General features: G+C 41.5%; 1 protein-coding gene across 1 annotated transcript in view; it reads right to left on the minus strand.

Moving 5' to 3' along the window:
* PLB1 (phospholipase B1) overlaps positions 1-21,111 on the minus strand; it is a 158,744-nt gene that overhangs the window by 124,846 nt on the left and 12,787 nt on the right. Inside the window, exons 3-5 of the mRNA XM_033176174.1 lie at positions 4,521-4,582; positions 2,915-2,987; positions 1,704-1,762 (exon numbers count right to left, since the gene is read on the minus strand). Coding sequence (XP_033032065.1) covers positions 1,704-1,762; positions 2,915-2,987; positions 4,521-4,582 — 194 coding nt within the window. The remainder of the gene's footprint in view (positions 1-1,703; positions 1,763-2,914; positions 2,988-4,520; positions 4,583-21,111) is intronic.

The following is a 21,111-nucleotide window of genomic DNA, read 5'->3' on the forward strand; positions in this document are numbered from 1 at the left end:
AACCACAACCAACTAACCCCAGAAAACAGGCATTGGTAAGGATGTGGAGAAATTAGAACCCTTGTGCACAGTTGCTGGGAATGCAAAATAGTGCAGTCACTATGGAAAATAGTGTGGTGATTTCTCAAAAAGTTTAAAAAATAGAGTAACTGTATGGTCCAGCAATCCCATGTCTGGGTGTACATATCCAAAAGAAATGAAAGCAGGGACTCACATAAATATTTGTACACACAAATTCACAGCAGCATTGTTTGCAATAGCCAAGAGGTGGAAGCAGCCCAAGGGTCCATTGACAGATGAATGAATACATGAAATCCGATACAGATGTACACGGAAACATCATTCATCCTTAAGAAAGGAAGGGAAATCTGGCATATGGATGAACCCTGAGGACATTATGCTAAGTGAAGCCAGTCACAAAAAGACAAATACTGTATGATTTCACTTATATGAAACATAAGTATGTGATTTCATTTTTTTTTTTTTTTTAGATGGAGTTTTGCTCTTGTTGCCCAGGCTGGAGTGCAATGGCATGATCTCGGCTCACTGCAACCTCTGCCTCCTGGATTCAAGCGATTCTCCTGGCTCAGCCTCCCGAGTAGCTGGGATTACCAGGTGCCCACCACCATGCCCGGCTAATTTTTTTGTATTTTTAGTAAAGATGGGGTTTCACCATGTTGACCAGGCTGGTTCCAAACTCCTGACCTCAAGTGATTTCCCATTTCAGCCTCCCAAAGCTCTGGAATTACAGGTATGAGCCACCACACCTGGCCACTTTCACTTATATGAGGTACCTAGAACTGCCAAAACAGAGAAGGACAGTAGAATGGTAGTTGCTGGGGGCTCTGAGGAGAGGAGAAGGAGATGTTATTTCATGGGGAGAGTGTTTCACTTTCACAAAATGAAAAAGTTCTGGAGATCAGTTGCACAATGACGTGAATATATTTAACACTAGTGAACTATACACTTACAGATGGTAAATTTTGTGTTCTATGTATTTACCACAATTGCAAACAAAATTTAAAAAGTTATTTACAAAGATCGGTGTATTTTTAAAAATTTACAAAGCAGGTAAGAAAATTTCTTTAAAAATTTAAAAGATTATTTTAAAAATTCTGTATGATCTTTGATTTAATGTATTAATGGATTTAATTTATTAATGGGAAACTCCAAAAGTTTCCTCACCTTGATGTAAAGAGAGGCATTCCTTTTATTGTAAAAAAATAAAAAGATTCTGCTGGGGGCAGTGGCTCATGCCTATAATCCCAGCACTTTGGGAGGCGAAGGTGGGCAGATTACCTGAGGTTGGGAGTTCAAGACCAGCCTGACCAAGATGGAGAAATCCCATCTCTACTAAAAATACAAAATTAGCTGGGCGTGGTGGTGCATGCTTGTAATCCCAGCTACTCTGGAGGCTGAGGCAGGAGAATCACTTGAACCCGGTAGACAGAGGTTGCGGTCAGCCAAGGTTGCGCCATTACACTCCAGCCTGGGTGACAGAGTGAGACTCTGTCTCAAAAAAATAATAAAAAAAATAAAATAGAATAAAATAAAGTAAAAAATAAAGATTCAACCTCCTGGATTTATCCAGTTCACATATACTCTTCCAAAATGAAACGTTCTGCCCAGTTACCAGGAGCCCCATTCAGAGGATCATCAGTACCAAACTCTGTCTCCTGCCCCAAGCTACTTCAAATACTCACAATTTCCAGATTGCCAATGGCTGCCACAAATTTAATATCAGAAGGCTTCAGAGAGTGAACTGTGGAGAGAAGAACCCATATAGGAAGGTCAGATCTACATTCCCCGTGATGTCGGCCAAGGATACCTTATGGGAGAGGAGACTCACATCCCCCAGCCCCTGGACAGCTGCGGAGGTACAGTCCGTTGGCCATGGAATTGGGATGCCAAAGACCACGCAGTGCCTGGGAACCCTAGGAATCCTGCCAGAAAGACACTTGCTCCTCTCTGGGAACCACACTGTTAACTGGACTTGAGCTGTCCAAACAGGTGACCCATGGAAGGTCACTCATGGCCCTCATTTTCCCCTCACCTGGACCCCATTCTGCCTCTCACTTTCTGCTGTGCCATAGCCCTGCATTTCTGGGTCACCATGAATGAGAGGACAAGACATTAAGATTAAAACCACCTGGTTACCAAAAGGATCACTTTAGCTTGAAGATTACCAGAGAATAGCATTCAAAGCCTGTGAACACATATCCACACCAGATGCAAGCTGTATGCAAATGCCATACAAGGAAGTCTCCTGGACCCACTGGAGTCACTGGCATTTTTAGCAATTAAGTCTCCCTAGAAATCACTGATCATACTCCCTGGTCATGTTATGGATCATTTACATGTAAGCCACCTAAAGATGACATTTCCTTAAAAGTGCATCAATTTCTTTTTCAACCTGAAGTCCCTATATAACAGCAAGAATAGCATGCTTAAATGGAAACCCCAGTCAAGGCAGAATAGTACAAACATAAATCTATTAAATACGGTCTGTAATGCAGCCTCTCAATGTGATAAAGCCAGGGAAGAAGGCCCACTCAAGAGAATTCATAGCATCCGGGTCATTAGACAAACCAGCCATTGTGGGGAAAGAGGTCCGGAGCTGCCATTGGGCTACACTGCAAGAATAGAGAAGCCACATGAGTGGCTGTAACTCAGAGTTCCCACAACACCATCCACCCACAGGAAGGCAAGATCCTGGAGATTACCCTCATCCAAGCAAGCCACCATGGAATTATGACAGATGACTGGGAACTCATCTGTCACACAGGGATTGAGGATAAGGAAGAGGAGGACTTGAAGGGCCAACAGGTACAAGAGGAATAGGGTTAGAGCCTCTGCTGGCCACTTCAGAGAGAAGATACCAGGCTTTTCCTGCTTATGGCCAAGGGTCACATACCTGATTCAGAAGGCATATTCACTCCTAATTTATTTGGGTTGCATGGGAATGGAGAATTCTTCAGGGTCTGCAACTGAAAACAAACATCAGAAACATCAACTGCCTTGTATAGAAATATTGCAGATCCTGAAAACTTGGTATAGAAATGATTATGTACTCATTCTATTTAGGCTCAAAATCTAGAAACAATAATTGCCCATAGTCATTTTCTCCTAACCCGATACCCAGTTCATCTGGTAAAAGGGGACATAACTCTATTGACAATGACTTTAACAGGTGGCAAGAATGTCTCAGAACACTGGAGTAGAGAGGGAAGAAAGATGATGAAGAAGAATGAGAAAGTTCTGGAAATGGGGCTGGGCACAGAGGCTGAGGCAGGAGGATCACTTGAGATCAGGAGTTTGAGACCAGCCTGGCTAACGTGGTGAAATCTTGTCTCTACTAAAAATACAAAATACAAAAATTAGTGGTGGTGTGTGCCTGTAATCCCAGTTACTTGGAAGGCTGAGGCACAAGAATCACTTGAACCCGGGAGGCGAAGGTTGCCGTGAGCTGAGATCATGCCACTGCCCTCTAGCCTGGGCAACAAACAGAGCAAGACTGTCTCAAAAAAAAAAAAAAAAAAAAGAGAGAACATTCTAGAAATGGATGGTGGTGCTGGTGGCACAGTAATGTAAAGTACTTAATGCTACTGAATTGTGCGCTCAAACATGGTTAAAATGATAACTTTTGTGTCTATCTTACCAGTGAAAAGAAGTAATTAAGAAAAGACTCAGGATACCTTGACTAAAACAAGAAAAAACAATCAGTCCCATGCTATATTTTATATTCCATGCTACATTTATCTACTTTTCATCTTTTAATTTGATAACTTATACAAAAGTAAGTATATGAGGCATTATGTTTATTTGTTGCCCAAAACTGGGTACATTTGAAACTGAGAGACTCTCATGTCCCTACCAGTGTCCTGAGCCTGGAGGAAGGACTTGGTGACCAGTGCTCAGGTCCTCAAGACCACCTGGACCTCTTCAGCTGCTGGTACTGAGTCCGGGGCAGCTTCCGCTTTTGTGAATACCATGGAAGGCTCTGGGAAGGGAGATTGTGTCTTTTCCCCAAAAAATTGAGAGTGGAAGGGGGGAAATACTCCAACAGGGAAAAACATGCAGTAAATGAGGTGACTGAGGACATCTGACATCACAAGAAGATACAGTTTCTCTTGAAGTACTGATTACAGTAAAAAACCACAGCATTTACTCTCAGCCCTTATCTTATGGATGTTCTGGGAAGACCTCACCCAGATTCCTTCAGATAACTCCCAACATCTGCTTCAAGGTTCACGGAGATAACAAGCCCATTTATAACTCCTTCTGGACACTTCTGGGAACCGCCCATTCAGTCTGCAGGGATGATAAGCTCCAAATTCCAGGATACACACTCTGCTGGACACCCCGGCTGTCCATGGGGGAAGCAGTTCATCCAGCCCATTCCCTCAAGGCCTTAGGAAGGGGCCTGTCAACTTGCACCAAAACTTGGGTTTACCCACTATAAGGAAAATCTTCCCTCTCCCCTCCACAAACACGTACCTCCCACCAGGCAAAGCCCTTACCTCTGGCCATAGCTGTCCTTCCAGTGTATTCTTTCCAAAAGAGGTATGGATCTGAGGGGTCCCTGAAAGAAGGCAGAAATAGTTCAAGTTATTTAGCTGGAATTAACTCCCACCCAAATTTGTAGCTTTCATGCCCTTCCTCCCAGCCATATCTACGTGCCCAGCTCAGTAATGGCCCTTGTGTTACGGAAGCCCCGATTCTATTTGTCCAGCTATCTCCTCCATTGGGTGGGACACCATGCTTCCATTAACACAACCATTTAGGGCAGAATCCCCAGGTTAAAAAGCAAAAGTGTTACCTGGGAGGGGTCGGCAATAACATTACACCATGCCCAAGCACATTATCACAGATTGCTTTTTGGGCTCCTTAGCAAAGGGTAGAACCCACAAAGAAAGTAATGTCAGACAAATAGTTATTGTTGTTGCAGATTCAAGACAAAGCAGGGGGCCGGGCGCGGTGGCTCAAGCCTGTAATCCCAGCACTTTGGGAGGCCGAGACGGGCGGATCACGAGGTCAGGAGATCGAGACCATCCTGGCTAACACGGTGAAACCCCGTCTCTACTAAAAAAAAAAAACTACAAAAAACTAGCCGGGCGAGGTGGCGGCGCCTGTAGTCCCAGCTACCTGGGAGGCTGAGGCAGGAGAATGGCGTGAACCCGGGAGGCGGAGCTTGCAGTGAGCTGAGATCCGGCCACAGCACTCCAGCCTGGGTGACAGAGCGAGACTCCGTCTCAAAAAAAAAAAAAAAAAAAAGACAAAGCAGGGAAGGCAAAGGATGTTATAAAATAGTTTGAAGGGTAATGTGATCTTAGGAGAAGAGCTAATCACAGGATTCCTAGCAGCCATGACTGTACTAAGTACCCGGATAGGGGCTGTATTGAGGGGTCTTGCTGAACATGAGGAATAAGGGGAAGAAAAGGCAGGTGGGGAGATGGCAAAGACACTGACCTTCTCCCAGCTTACTTTTGGCCAGTCTTTAAAAATATTTACCATTTTTTACTTTTTAAAAGTATAATTGACTTACAGTAAATTAAATTCATTTTAAGTGTACGTGTAGATAAGTTTTTCCATGTTTTTTAACTACACAAACTATAGTAGTTTTAAATTAACAGCACCCTAAATTTAAAAAGGGGAAAAAACCACCCACAATGCTACTACTTTTACAATCAAAAGTGATTTTGTTTGTTCATTTTTTTCATGACTATCATCAGGCACATGTTTTATTCAGTTATAATTTGTGTGCATGCAAATTTGTATCCTGCAAACTTCCTTTGACGTATCATGAGCATTTTTAATGTTGTTATATAATTCTGATGCTTATTTCAATAGCTACATGATACATCAATGATAATGAGATTTAATCACAGGTCAGTGTGCCTTACTTCCTCTGACTTCTCCCCACCCAGTGCCTGCCCAGGGTACATACTCCTTATAAAGACATGCGATACAAAAACCCCCAAACAACACTAGCAATGCCAAAAGGAATTCTGACTTGGGCGAGAGGGCTTGATTTCTTTTCCACCACAGCCTTCTTCTGCAGCTTTACTTTTTTGACCCTGAAAATAATTTATCTAGAGTTTCATGAGGAGCAACAGTATATTTCCATTGTATACTCCCTGTGAGATCAGGCATCGATTTCCACGTTAGAGCTTGCACAAGGAATGATGACTGGAATTCGCCTCCAGATCTCAGCGATTCCTTTGAAATTTCCAGAAGCAAGCTTTTGGGCAGAAAGGGCCACATGACGGGAAGGCATAGAGGTGTGGACAAGCACAAAATGCTGGAAAAGGCTGGCATAGGGGTAACTGGAGGCCAGGGAAGTGGTGGGCAGGGGGGATGAGGCTGCACAGACAGATGGTAGCTAGGCTGGGGAGCCACAAATGCCAGGCTAGTCCATGAGCAACAGGGAGCTGTGACCAGTCTCTGAAAAGATGATTTTAAGGTAATCATCACTCCAGGGGGAGTGGGATGGAGGAGTTAGCAGGGCAGAGATTTGAGGCTATTTTGGTAATTTTCTTTCTAAGCCAGGATAAAAATGTAAATGGTAGCCAACACAAATACAGTTTCTATGTGCCAGGCACTGTTCTAAACATTTATGTGAACTAATTCATTTAATCCTCATGACAACTTTATGAGATAAATGCCATCATCTCCACTTTACAGACAGAAAACTGAGGGCCCAAAAGGTTAAATGGCCTTTTAAAAGGGGGCAAGGCATAGTGGCTCATGCCTGTAATCCTAGCACTTTGGGAAGCGGAGATGGAATGATTACTTGATCTCAGGAATTTGAGACCAGCCTGGGCAACATAATGAGAATCCGTCTCTAAAAAAAAAAAATATATATATATATATATATATATAAATTAAAAAATATGACATTGCTAGCAAATGGTGATGGTGGAGTTTGAAAACAGGCAGACTGGCTCATCTGACTCCATGAGCCAAGCTTGTAACCAAAAAGCTAAGTGTAAGCCACATGCCCAAGGTCTAGACCAGGGCCAGCAGACTTTTTCTGTATAGGGCCAGATAGTCAATATTTTAGATTTTACTCACCATATGGTCTCTACTGAAACTACTCAACTTTGCTGCTGTAGTGTGAACGCAGCCACGAACAATATGTAAACAAATTAAATTTATTTATGATGACTGAAGTTTGAATTCCACATAATTTTCATGCGTCACAAAATATTCTTTTTATTTTTTGGAACCATGAAAAAATGTAGCAACCTTTGTGGATATCAAGAAACTGATTCTAAAATTTATATGAAGAGGCAAACGACCTAGACGGGCCAATGCGATATTGAAGAAGAACAAACTTGGAAGATTGATACTATCTGACTCCAGGATTGACGATACAGCTACTGTGATCAAGACAGCGTGACTGGCAAAAGAATAAACTAGATCAATGAGACAGAATACAGAGTCCAGAAATAAACCCACATAAATAGAGTCAACAGAGCTTTGATTAAGGAGCAAAGGCAATATCACAGAGAGGAGACAGTCTTTTCAACAAATGGTGCTGGAACAACCATTTTTTAATTAAAAGAAAATCACTCCTCAAAAGCTTTTGGACCCCTTCTTTAAATAGTAGTATTCTAAAGCAAATTTTATGACAGCTAATCTACTCAGCACTCTATTATAAAGTTTAAAAAAATGAATTAAATAAGCAGAAGATCTAACCCAGTGCCTGTACAAAGTATATGTCGAAATATGTTAATTATGATGAAAGATGCTCTCATTTGATTATCAAAACAATCCAGGGAAATAGATGGCATTATTAGTATAATTTTAAAGCAGCAAAAGTTTTCAATGTTGTTTAGAGGGTTGGGTCTGGGTCCAGAGTTTACTGCTCACTCCGGTTTTAATGAGGCTCAAAAGAGGATGTTTCTGAAGACAACAGGTGTATCCCCACATTTTTTCCTGAAATTGTTATGGAATCTTCTAGGTCTTTTATTTTTTTCTGCTGCACTCCCACATTCTGTTATGCACTCCCACACTCTGTGTGGTGTGTGTGTGTGTGTGGGTGGGTGTGTGTGTGCGCGCGCGTGCATGTGTGCAGGCGTGTGCTTATGTGTGTCTGTTGAAAATTATAAAAGCAGCAAGAATTTGAGAAGTCAGGACCCCAAAGAAAAATTAAGTACAGAGAGTGGGCTCAGCATTTGATACCAGTTTTATCCTTGAAGCATTTGTCATATCATGAGTAACAGAAATCAGCAGCCAAGAGGCTAAGATACTGCGCAGAACTTCAGGCAGTTTAATGGAACTAGGGGAAAACACTGAGTTCAGCATACATCAAGGAGGAGGGACCCTGATGAATATTGCAGGCTTTCAAGTGGAACCTAAAACAGATCTTTGGAGTAGGGATAAACTAGAAATGGGCTGATCTGTAAAAAGTCTAAAGACCAGACTTGAATCAGTTTGATTCCTGATTAGATAAAAGTGATCTGTTCCTCCCTAACTGCCTGCCAAAAGCAAGAGGAAAACCTTTATGGATGAAAATACTACCAGCCAGAGCATGAAAATTATCTAATTTTTTATATACAATGCCTGGCTTTCCACTAAAAAATTTCCAGGAGACAACATTAAATAAACCAAAGCCAAGAGAAAATTTAAAAACAACAGACAACAGATTAGTGAAAAGCAGCGGACTAATATGGAAATAAATGAAGGAAATCCACAATCTTTCCAGCTCAATGTTTCGTACCCAGTTACAACAAGAGGTGGTCAAATCAGAAATTTGGACAATGGGGCAATCTAGGAAATAAGAAGTACTGAGATATGCTCCTCACATATCCCTGAGTAACTGGAAATTGATGTATGTGCCAGACTGAAAGAGCCACATGTAAATCTAAAACCAAGAGAGACTTAAGAATTGGCTACAACTTTGTGCTCATTCTCTAACCTACACACACAGCAAGCAACAGAACCTTATAGTCTCAAGGTGTTTGAACATAACCTCTGTCCAAATCATTGACTGATCACTAAACCATGCAGACTCAGGGGTGACTCCTAGGATGCCAGGCCAAAAAACAAAAACAAAAATAATAGGAGAGAGAGAGAGAGAAAGAAAGAAAAAAAAACTGAGCAAAGACATCAGTGGTTAGCTGCACACAATGAGAGAGACAGATTTCACAGTTTAAGTCCAGGCAAGTTATTAAAAAACAAACTAATGACCCTCAGAAAAATAAAACAGAACCCAGAATTGCTATGTTTGATCAAACATGTCTAGTCTTCAAACAAAAGTTACTAGGCATGCCTTGATATTGAAACAACCGTCCCATATGAAGAAAAAAAGCAATCAATGGAAACTGAGTTGACACAGATGTTGGATTTCACAGGCAAAGTCTTCAAAGCAGCTATTATATGTGTTTGAAGAATTAAATAAAGCCATGAAGACAATGACAACAAATAGAAGTGATATAAAATGGAAATTCTGGAGTTGAGAAGTACACTAACTGAAAAGAAAGATTCACGAGGTGGGTTCAGCAGCAGGCTTGAGAAGACAGAATAAAAGATCAGTAAACTTAAAGATAGTAAGTATATTTCTAAAAAATATAGAGGAAAAACGATTGAAGAAAAACAGAACCTCAGATCTGTGGACAGCGTCAAACATACAAACATACATGTAATATGAGCCCCAGAAGAAAAAGAAAGGCAGAGATGGGGTGGGGCGGCGGAAGGCAGGAAATGATTTAAAGATAAAATGGTTAGGCTGAGGTGGATGGATCACCTGAGGTAAGGAGTTCGACACCAGCCTGGCCAACATGGTGAAACCTCATCTCTACTAAATAATTTTTTAAAAAAGTTAGCCAGGCATGGTGGTAGGTGCCTGTAATGTCAGCTACTTGGGAGGCTGAAGCAGGAGAATTACTTGAACCCAGGAGGCAGAGATTGCAGTGAGCCAAGATCACACCATTGCACTCCAGCCTGAGCAACACAGTGAAACTCCATCTAAAAAAAAAAAGATAAAATGGCTGAAAACTTCCCAAACCTCCCACATTTGATGAAAAATATTAAACCACAGATTCAACAAGCTGAAAGAATGTTAATTTAAGTAGGATAAGCACAGAGACTCTTACTTACACGCATCAACTATAATAGTCTGTGTATCTAGGTATAGTTCTAAAACCAAAGAAAAAATGTTGAAAGCAGCTGGAGTAAAATTCTTCAAGTACAGGAGACCAATCTTAAGATCAGACTGACTTCTCATCAGGAACAATGGAAGTCAAAAGGCAGTAGAATGACAGGCAAAATTCCAAAAGGAAAATGATCCCAGTTGGGACGTTGGTGATGTAAAAAGGAATGAAGTACAGAAGAATAAATATGTAGGTAAACCTAAAATAATATTTACTGTACAAACTGTAGACCAGCAAACTATGGCCCATAAGTCAAATCTGCCCACAGCCTATTTTTATATGACCCTGTAGATAAGAATCATTCTTAAATTTTTAAAGGGTTATTAGAAAAAACACAAAGAATATGATATGAAATATATGTGACTCATAAAATCTCAAATATTTACAACCTTGCCCTTTTCAGAAAAAGTTTGCCAACCCTAATATAAATAAAAAATAATATATTTTAGAGTTTAAGATATGAAACAAATTGCTTTGTGGGCAGATTTGGATGGAATAAATGGAGTTAAACTGTTATAAGATTTTCCCCTTATCTGGGAAGTGGTAAAAGTACTGCTTTATACTAGACTTTAATAAGTCAAGGGTGCATGTTATCACTTTAAACACCAAAATAATGATGAAAATTGTATAATCCACAAGCTAGTGTTGGGCAGGATGGGGTGGTGAAACCTAAACCATAAAAATACTTAATCCTAAAGGAGGCAAGATATCAGGGGAAGGCCAGGCACAGTGGCTCACGCTTGTAATCTCAACGCTTTGGGAGATCGAGGTGGAAGGATTACTTCAGCCCAGGAATTCGAGACCAGCCGAAGCAACATGGTGAAACCCTGTCTCTACAAAACACACACACACACACACACACACACACACACACAAATTATCTGAGTGTGGTGGTGCATGTCTGTAGTCCCAGCTACTGAGGAGGATCACTTGAGCCCAGGAGTTTGAGGTTTCAGCGAGTCATGATCACATCACTGCACTCCAGCCTGGGTGACAAAGTGAGACTCCATCTCAAAATAAAAGAAAAACAAAGGAAAAGAAAAAAGAAAAAAAAAATAGCAGTAAAGAACACAAAACAGGTAGGGTGCATTAAAACATAGATATTATATTTAAACAGAAGCTGAGGAGGGTGTATGAGAACTTCCTTCAGGATCTGATAGGTCGGATGCCAAGTGGGCTGGCCTTGTTCCATGTGTCTCTCAAACCAAGACTAGACCAGTGGAAGCAAGTTGCCCCTTGGCAGAATAGCTGGAGCTACCCAAACAAGAATGGGCTGCCAGGGCACTGGTCCAAGTAGAGAGTGGGGATCGTGAAATGTGGCACATACACCAGGCAGAGGTTGAGAGCTTGGAAATCCTTGGTCTGATCAACTTCTCCAAGCCTTACTTTCCTCACCTGTAAGGTGAGGTTGATAATGCCTGCCCCATGGAGTTGCATGAGGATTAAATGCATGTAAACATCCAGCACAGTGTCTGACTCACGGAAAGAACTCAGTAATTGCTAGTTACACTTATAATTTCAGCATTGGAGAGTTGGTTGGCATACACCATCTTTTAGATCCTTTCAGCCTCAATATTCTGGAATTTCTTCACATAACTAAATGCTCAGGAGTTCATGTTTTTACCTTGATGATGTGAGTCATCCATGACAGCTGCTCTGGGGTATCACAATAAAGCTGTTCCTGGGATCTAAATGTTAAGCATCGCCGGGCGCGGTGGCTCAAGCCTGTAATCCCAGCACTTTGGGAGGCCGAGGCGGGCGGATCACGAGGTCAGGAGATCGAGACCCTCCTGGCTAACACGGTGAAACCCCGTCTCTACTAAAAAATACAAAAAACTAGCGGGCGCAGTGGCGGGCACCTGTAGTCCCAGCTACTCGAAGGCTGAGGCGGGAGAATGGCGGGAACCCGGGAGGCGGAGCTTGCAGTGAGCCGAGATCGCGCCACTGCACTCCAGCCTGGGTGACACAGTGAGACTCCGTCTCAAAAAAAAAAAAAAAAAAAAAAAAAAAAAAAAAATAAATGTTAAGCATCCAGACCTGAAGATCCAAAGGGAAACCGGGTGCCTCTTGGTTCTGGCCCCACTAACTCTTGGAGCGGCATGAGCCCTCACTCTAGTTCTCTGCTTTTACCAGCTACAGTGCGTGTTCCCACAGTACCCCAAGGCACTGTGGAAGAAATTACTGAATCTCTGTGGCATCATCAAACCCCAATCATGGAATCCCAAGGGAACCTTCCCCTTTTTGAAAGGCTGTTTTAACATCAAGCTCATGGATATATGAAGGGCTTTGAGCTCTTTGAAAAATTCCCACCTGAGTCAGGGCAGTCAGGGGAAAAAAACAAGTACTTTTCCATCCTGATGGGAATGCAAGAGAAAAACACTTGTGCATGCTCTGAGAAACAGCTTTGGCTGAGATCAGTCATCCAAGTTGGACAGAGCTGTGACCACTGGGGTCTGGAACCAACAAAGCACCATGGAAACATCAGGTCTTGGCAAGGTAAAACCACATGTGCTTCTCCCTTAGCGGGGTACCTTCTAAAGCAGTGGCTCTCAGTCCATCACCTGCTGCCTAGCCCCCAAATACAGAGACTTAGATTTGACTGGCTTGGTGGGGCATGGGTATGCTGTGCATGAGAGTTTTTTAAAGCCCCTCCAGTAACGTTCACGTGCTTCCAAGGTTAAAAGCCTGACTCTACAAGGAAACCCAACTTGTGTTAGTCCAACAGCTGACCACATATGGGTGGGGTGATTTCAAAAGCAAAATTAAAGCAGGGCATGCTCTCTTAATTTATAGATTTCCTTGATGTTTGTATACTTATGATGTGTCTGGAGTGCGATTTTCTAGCCCCTGTCCCTTCCTTGAGGGAATACAGCCATTTCACGACCTTGATTAAACATCGAATCTATCTGAACATTGACTTCCTCATCCATAAAATGTGAATAGGACTAGCTTCCCTGTCTTCTTCATGGGGTTGTTATGAGGATCAAAGAACCGGAAAGGGTTGTATAAGTGAGAGAGGGCCATACACAAGGGAGAGGTGACTTGTCTTCCTGGATGAAAGGAAGAAGTATCTCCTAGACATCAGGGAGGACTTTCAAGGTCAACTTATGTGGCACTGAGGTCACTCTTCAGTGCACAGTAAATTCCTGGGCTCTTTGAAAAGTGGTAATGCTCTCACTGTGACCTTAGGGGCAGGGTTTATGACCTTTTTGGCATCTTTACAGGCTCAGAGGGCCATAAGTGCATGCAGACCACACCAGCAAGGGTGTGGACAACACTGCTTTCCACTAAGCACTGAGCTGTGCTGGTGAGCTTGGAAGGGGAGGGCCCAAGTCAGCCAGTGTCATCCCCTGCATGGTTTTGAATGATAAGCAGGTCCTGTGGGTGACTGTGTGCTCCACTGCACAGGGTAGCTGTAAGCTATCACCCTATGTGACCTACAGGGACTGTGGGATGCTGCATGGACCTGTGAGCAGGTGCTGGATGTGACTAGCTGTGGATGCTGAGTCAGAAAACCATGAGTCATGCCTCGCTGGCTGCTGCATTAAAATTCCAGGTGCTCTAAGGCGTACAGGATGTTAGCATAGCGTCCTGTCAGTGTGGTGCTTGGCTAGTCACATGCTGCCACCAGTGGAAGGTGAGAATGAGGAACAGAGAACCCTTCTGAGGTAGCTGGGTTGACCTCTGAATATATGTCGCAGAATTCTAGAGTAGATGAGGTGAGCAGACCTTCAAGATCATCTTGTTTACTAGATCCAGAGAGGCTAGCAAACCTGCCAAAGGCTATTCAGCAAGGTACGAGCAGAGTCATGTATAGAACTGGATTCTCCTTAACCTAGTCAAGTACGCTTTCCCTGAGACCAAAGTCTTTTAGAAAGTATAGAAAGACTTATTACATGTGTTGTCTTCTATCCCGAATTTCCAGAAGAAATCTATTGTTTTGCCCTGTCTGTAGATCAGTATTTCCAGCTGTCTTTATTACCATTAGTCATTCTAGATTTACCATCAGGAATACTGGCCAAAGAATGATTTAGGATCAACAATGTCACAACCTTTGGGTAGACACAACCTCTAGTCTGATTACAAAAAACATTCGAGATGGCTTCAAAAGTCTCAAACCACAATTAAATACTCTGTCCTGTGCTGATGGTCCCAGAGAGACCTCACCACCAATCACAGACCTCATTCCAGGCAGAGACCAGTGCATCCTCCTGTCTCCATCCCCTGATGCCCACAGATATCCAATATTATACACCCTGTGCCCCAAGAGAGGGAAGCAGTCCCAATAGGAAATAACATATTCAAAGTTTACTTGTAGTTTTGCCCTTGGCCTCAGACAAGGGGATGCCTTACTTTTAGATCACATTTTCTTCAACTTCCTCATGGGATTGCTATGGTTGGATGTGTACTCCAAAGTTCACATGTTGGAAACTTGATCCCCAATGTAGCGGTGGTAGGAGGTGTGACCTATAACAGGTGACTAGGTTCTGCCCTCACAGATGGATTAATGTCATTATTGTGGGAGTGGATTTGTTATAAAAGGATGAGTTTGGTCCCTTTTGTCTCTCTCTCTTTCCCTCATTTGCCCTTTTGCCTTCTGCCATGGGATGGCACAGCAAGAAGGCCCTCACTAGATGCCAGCCCCTCAATCTTGGACTTCTCAGCCTCCAGAACCATGAGACTATAAATTTCTGTTCATTATAAATGGCCCAGTCTGTGGCATTATAGCAGCACACTACAGACTAAGACAGGGACAGCTGAGGCCAACCCAAAGCCAGGAAGGAGCAACCTGTAGAAGCCAGTCCCATAGTGAAGATGAACAAGCAGACCTTAATGATGGCAGGTTCCAGGGCCCTGACTCCTCCTATACTGATGTCTTCCACAATCAGCAGCAGCTCTAGCTTCGCCTCAGCCACCATTGGCCAGAACTTTAAACAGGACCAGGAATTCCTCAAAGCTGGATGGTGGCAGGTGTGTTAATCAGTGAACCCCAACAGGAAGGGAGTCTCAGGAAGGGAGACCATCAGGAAGGTCTCCTCCCAGAGACAACTGGGAAGTAGTGGTGTGAAGGAAGGGAGGCTTAGGACCCCTCATTCTCAGAGATGCAACAATGCAAAAGGAGACGGTGGCCTAAGGCATGAAGAAAAGCACTCACCTTTCCCAGAGCCCAGCAGTATCCCTGCTGGGCCCCTTCCTATGATCCAGGGCTCTGTTCACCAAGGTGGTGCCTCTTTCGACTCATGACCTTTTATGTCTGGAGCTGGAGGACTCATCTTGCCCAAAATACCACTTGCATCATGCCACTCCCCTGTTAGAGAACCTTCTATAGCTCCCCATTTCCCACTACAGCAAATTAAAATTCCACGCTTGCTGCATGATCTTAGGCCGGTCACTCCATCAGTTTAGTTTTTGTAAATGTAAAATAAAAGATTTGGTTTCAATCATTTTAGAAGTCTCTTTAAGCTAAAAGGCAGTCTGAAAAATCTCCATTCTCCTTGCACTGGGGTTTAATTGTCCTACCTTAACTCCTCATTTTGCCCCACACCAACCCCACACTCCAGTTCAGCCAGCCTGCTCCTGCTCCTCAAACCCATCATGCCATGCCCTCCCCTCACCTGCCCTCTCTCCTCCTTGGTGTTTATCTCAGTCCCACTCACCCTTCTGTGAGCAATTGAGTTTCACCTCCCACATGAGATTCCTCCAGCCCACATTCATCTCTCAGCTCTCTGAATCCTATTGCTTTTATTACAGCTGCTTGCACCTATTTTGGTGCTTAATTCTTCTCCAGTGATTTTATGCGGATCCGTTTTCTCTCCCCAGAGGGTTCTTTAACATTTGATTTAGTAACTACCAGCCAGGCACAGCCCAACTTGGGTTTTTAGGAGGGTGCTCAGACAGTTAATTGACAGTAGCAAAAATGCAACTTGATGAAAATGATGATTGACAATAAAGTCCTAAAAATCTACAAGGCACAGATGACATCCCAGGAAAGTAGAACTTTTGAGCCTCTAGAGAAAACCCCATACCTGTGCTCAGTGTCCAAAGCAGACATTTGGAGACAAGTGTGTGAGTTGAAGTGGGGGGTAGGGATGGGGATGGAGGCATTGGGATGTAGAGTCTAACTCCAGAGATTCGGGGATGGCTATGCCGCCAACTAGGTATGTGACCCAAGCAGGTTCTCCCCAATCTTGCATCAATAATTTGAAGGACTCAGACCACCAAAGGTTCTCAAATATCCCTTTCTACTCTTATTTAGAAAGACAGTATTTCTAGAAGGCTTGGGAAAACTTCCTGCAGGAAGGCAAGGAAAACTAACCTTCAGGAAGAACCCTGGGCTGCTGCAAAACCAATGTTACCTAGCTTGTTTTAGTAATGAAAAGGTATCCTTTTCTCATTCAATGAGTTCACCCAGCTCCCACCGTTGGTTTTGCATTGACAGGCCTGTCATGGGTATGTTACCAAGGCAACAAGTGTTTTTCCCACGGGCATGACAATCTTCTGGGAACTTCTGACCCATTCGAGGAAAATAAAATTCTAGCAAAAATGGTATTTTATTAGATACAATGATTTCTTGCCAACTTGCTTTTGCCAACTGCAGTTTTGAGTTAATGATATTTCAGTTTTATAAGCCAAAACATTCAAAGCAGGAATCTGTTTTCATATGTATTGCTTGTTGAGTCCATTTAAAAGTTTAAATAAAAGTCTAATTTTGGTTCTTCCCTCGAGCTCTATTACATTGTAAGGTGGCGAAAGGTGCTGGCCCTGGATCCAAGCTCAGGACTGACCTCAGCTTCCTGTACTAATTAGCTGGATGATTTTGGACAAGTTACCTAGCTTCTCAGTTTTCTCATCTGTAAAATGGGGAAAATAGCACAGGCCATCTTAAAGTAAGGCTATTACACATGAACTGTGCTTATCATAGAGCTTGGTTTTTCTAGGGAGGCTCACACCATGAATTTAGTTTTAAGTGATCCTCAAATGATAATATCCCCAGTGCCCAACAGAATGAACTTATACCTTCTCTGAAGACACTCATCTTCATCCTAGGCCTCAAAGAATCTCATAAGCACATTTTCAAGGAGTCTGAGCAGCATGCAATAAAAAATAACCAGGTACAGTACATAAAGAAATTAGATACATATGAGCAAGAATCAGCAGGAAAACAAAAGAAACAGATCACAAAGACTTTGTATACTAAAATCATCAAAATTGTAAAATTATAAAATGAATATTTGTTGTTGTTGTTTGTTTTTTGAGACCAAATCTTGCTCTGTTGCCCAGACTGGAATGTAGTGGTGCAATCTTGGCTCACTGCAACCTCTGCCTCCCAGGTTCAAGCAATTCTCCTGCCTCAACCTCCTGAGTACTGGGACTAGAGGCACACACCACCATATCCAGCTAATTTTTGTATTTTTAATAGAGACGGGGTTTCACCATGCTGGCCAGGCTGGTCTCGAACTCTTGACCTCAAGTGATCTGCCTGCCTCAGCCTCCCAAAGTGTTGGGATTACAGACGTAAGCCACTGTGCCTGACCCTTAAAATGACTATATGTTTTAAAAATAAGACAAACTTGAAGTTTTTATGGGAATCCAAAGTTATTTAACTACCAGTCTGGTAAGAAACTGAATGTTAAGTTTGAAAAATAAAAAAACCAGTTTACAAAATCTTCAATGATCAGAGTTAACAGAAAATTAGACACAATTGAAGGAGATTGAATAAACTAGAAGATGTATCATAATAAATTACTTAGCATGCAGTATAGAAAGACATAAAGATGGTAAAGTTGGAAGAGAGGTTAAGAGACATGGCACATGGAGTGAGCAGGCCAAACGCCGTGCTGGCATTCCAGAAGGAAAAGGCAGAAATGATCAAGTAGAGGCAACACTTCAAGAGATACTGGTCGAGAATTTTCAAAACTGATGAAAGTAATCACGCCACAGATTCAGGACACGCTAAAAATGCCAAGCAAGATAAATTTACATAAATGAATGAACTAGAAAACAAACATACAATATAGACAATGGTATATTTTTCCAAAGATGGCCACAGCATTTTGTCTCATCCTGTATGCCCTTTTGCAATGTGATTTTTGCCATTCTTCCCATCAAGAGGTGGCATCTATTTCCTTCACTTTGAATCTAGGCTGCTACAGAAACTTGCATTGATCCATAGAAGCAGCAGAAATGACTTTGGTGCCCAGACATTAGAAGGCTTTGTGGCTTCTATTAGTGCTCTTTTGGGACTTTGGGTCCCCATGTAAAGAAGTCCAGACTGCGCATACAGAAACAAAGGCCAAGTGGGGGAACACAAAGACACTCAGGTCCCAGTACCAAGTCCCCAGACATCTCATTTGGGGCCCACCAAATCCATCCCAGATGATACTATGTGGAACAGGGATGAGATGTTTCTGCTGAAGTCTTCCCCAGCTGCAGGTTCACAGAACTGTGAGTAAATAAAATGGTTGCTACTGTAAGTCACTGAGATTTGGGGTATTTTGCTATGCCTCAGTAGAGAACAGTGACACAGAAGATCAATAAAAGCCAGGCATGGTGGCTCATTCCTGTAATCCCAACCCTTTGAGAGGCTGAGGTTGAAGGACAGCTTGAGCCTGGGCGTTCAAGACCAGCCTGGCCAACATAGTGAGACCCCATCCCTACAAAAAAATTTTTTTTTAATTAACAGGTGTGGTAGTATGCACCTGTGGTCCCAGCTACTTGGAAGTCTGAAGAGAGAGGATCTCTTGAGGCCCAGAGGTTGAGGCAGCAGTAAGCTGTGATCATGCCACTGCACTCCAGCCTGGACAGCAGAGCGAGACCTTTCTCAATAAATAAATAAATAAATAAAATAATAATAAATTGGTTTGAAAAAATAATAAAGTGGACAAACCTCTAGTAAGATAAATCATAAATAATCAGTACCAGAAACAAAAAGCAGGACATGACCACAGAAGCTGCAGGTACTGAAGGGAAAACAGAAAACCATACACAAATTTTATGCCAAACCACTTGCAAATTTACTCGAAATGGACACATTCCTAGAAAAAAAACCTTCCAAAGTGAATTTAAGAAAAAGAAAACATGACTAATTCTATAACTGCTAAAGAAATTGAAGCAGGAGTCACAAATCTACGGAAAAATAATATTCCAGGCCCAGATGGCTTCATTGGCAAGTTCTACCAAACATTAAAAGGAAAAAAATCCATTATTATTACACACTATTCCAGAAAACAGAAAAATAGGAACACTCCCAATTTCATTGTATGAGACTGTAAAATATTGGTACCCAAATCCAGCAAGGGCAGAGAGAAAAAAGAAACTTACGACTCAATCTCATTCATGAACATATAAGAAAAATAACTTGAAACAACTGTTAGTAAACTAAGCCTAGCAATATAAGGAAAAAAATACACCATGATCAACTAGATTTTATGCCAGCAATGCACGGATCATTCAGTATTAGCAAGTCTATTAATATAACTCAACATAATAGATCTAAGAGTAAATAATTATATGATTATTTCTATAGATGCCGAAAAGGCCTTTAACAAAATTTAATATGAATTTCTGATTAATTAAAACTCAAGGAGGTAGAAATTTATGGTTATTTCCTTAATATGAACACACACACATACATATGCTATGTATGTACGTATGATTCCCAAAGGCCATCATCTAACTGAATAGGAAAATATTCATTTCCCATTGCTTTTTGTAACCTTAAGACCACATGGTCCTTAAAAATATCAAAACATAATCAAATTACATTGTAATAAGATAAATTAAAATATTTCTTACCTGTAACATTTGCAAAAATTCTAAGTCTTGACTGCATGTTTTATTGTCAATATAGCTTTATTGTCAAGCTATGGAAAAATAAGCAATTTCATATATATTGTTGGTAGGAATGAGAACTGGTAAAATCTTTACAGAGGTAAATTTGTTACTATCTAACAAATCTATATATGTGTTCACCCTCTGACCTAGAAACCCCAGTTCTAGGAATTTATCCTAAGTTAGATGTATAGCCTAGCATAAGCTGAACTTGAAAAAGATACATGCATAGGACTGTTCATGACAGTATTATTTGTAATAGCAAAATATTGGAAACAATCTAACGGCCATGTTGGGAGGCTGGTGGAATATACAATACATATTGGAATATTCTGCAGTTGGAAAAAAATAAAGATCTCTGAACCGATATAGTATTATTTCCAGGACATATAATTAAGTGAAAAAAAATCAAAATGCAAAAAACACGTATAGTAGGTTATCTTGTGTAAGAATAAAGGAAAATAAAAATGTATTTTCTCAAAAAGAAACAAAGGATATTAAACTAATAAAATTGGTTACCTACAGGAATGATAGAAATGGGATAGAAAGGGTAGGGGAAGGGGATGGGACCTCTCTGAGTACATCTTTTCATATAGTTTCGACTTTCGAACCACGTTAATGTTTTATATATTGAAAAAACTTAGTAAAAAGCAAGAATGGAAGAAACAAAATTAAATACAAACAGACACACTTAACTGTATGCCAACTAGGTTATATAATTACACAGAGAGAACAAAAAATAATTCAAGCAATTTTGAACACAATATTTTGATGATACACCCTGAGTGGCATATATTCTAAAGGACAGAAGAAGGGCAAAGGAATTTTGAACTTCATTTGTTGTTAGTGGTGTTGTCACAGCAATTCCAGTACTGTGTTGTAGGATTTAGCAAGTGAGTAAACACTGATGTGTATGTAACCCAGATTTGCGTTGTGGGTGAAGGACAATACAAATATGGAATGAAAGAGGGAGATGAAAAAGTGTAATTCTACCTAAATGAAAGATATCTTTATAAATTTATTGCGTGCTTTTAAAAAAGAAAACTATATTTCTTAGTTTTGTCACTGAGAAGGCCTAGACAATAACACTTCAGCAGCAGCCAACATTCCCAGCACCTGGACT

Source organism: Trachypithecus francoisi, unplaced genomic scaffold (genome assembly GCF_009764315.1).
Source record: "Trachypithecus francoisi isolate TF-2019V2 unplaced genomic scaffold, Tfra_2.0 Lachesis_group17, whole genome shotgun sequence".
Taxonomy (NCBI): Eukaryota; Metazoa; Chordata; class Mammalia; order Primates; family Cercopithecidae; genus Trachypithecus; species Trachypithecus francoisi.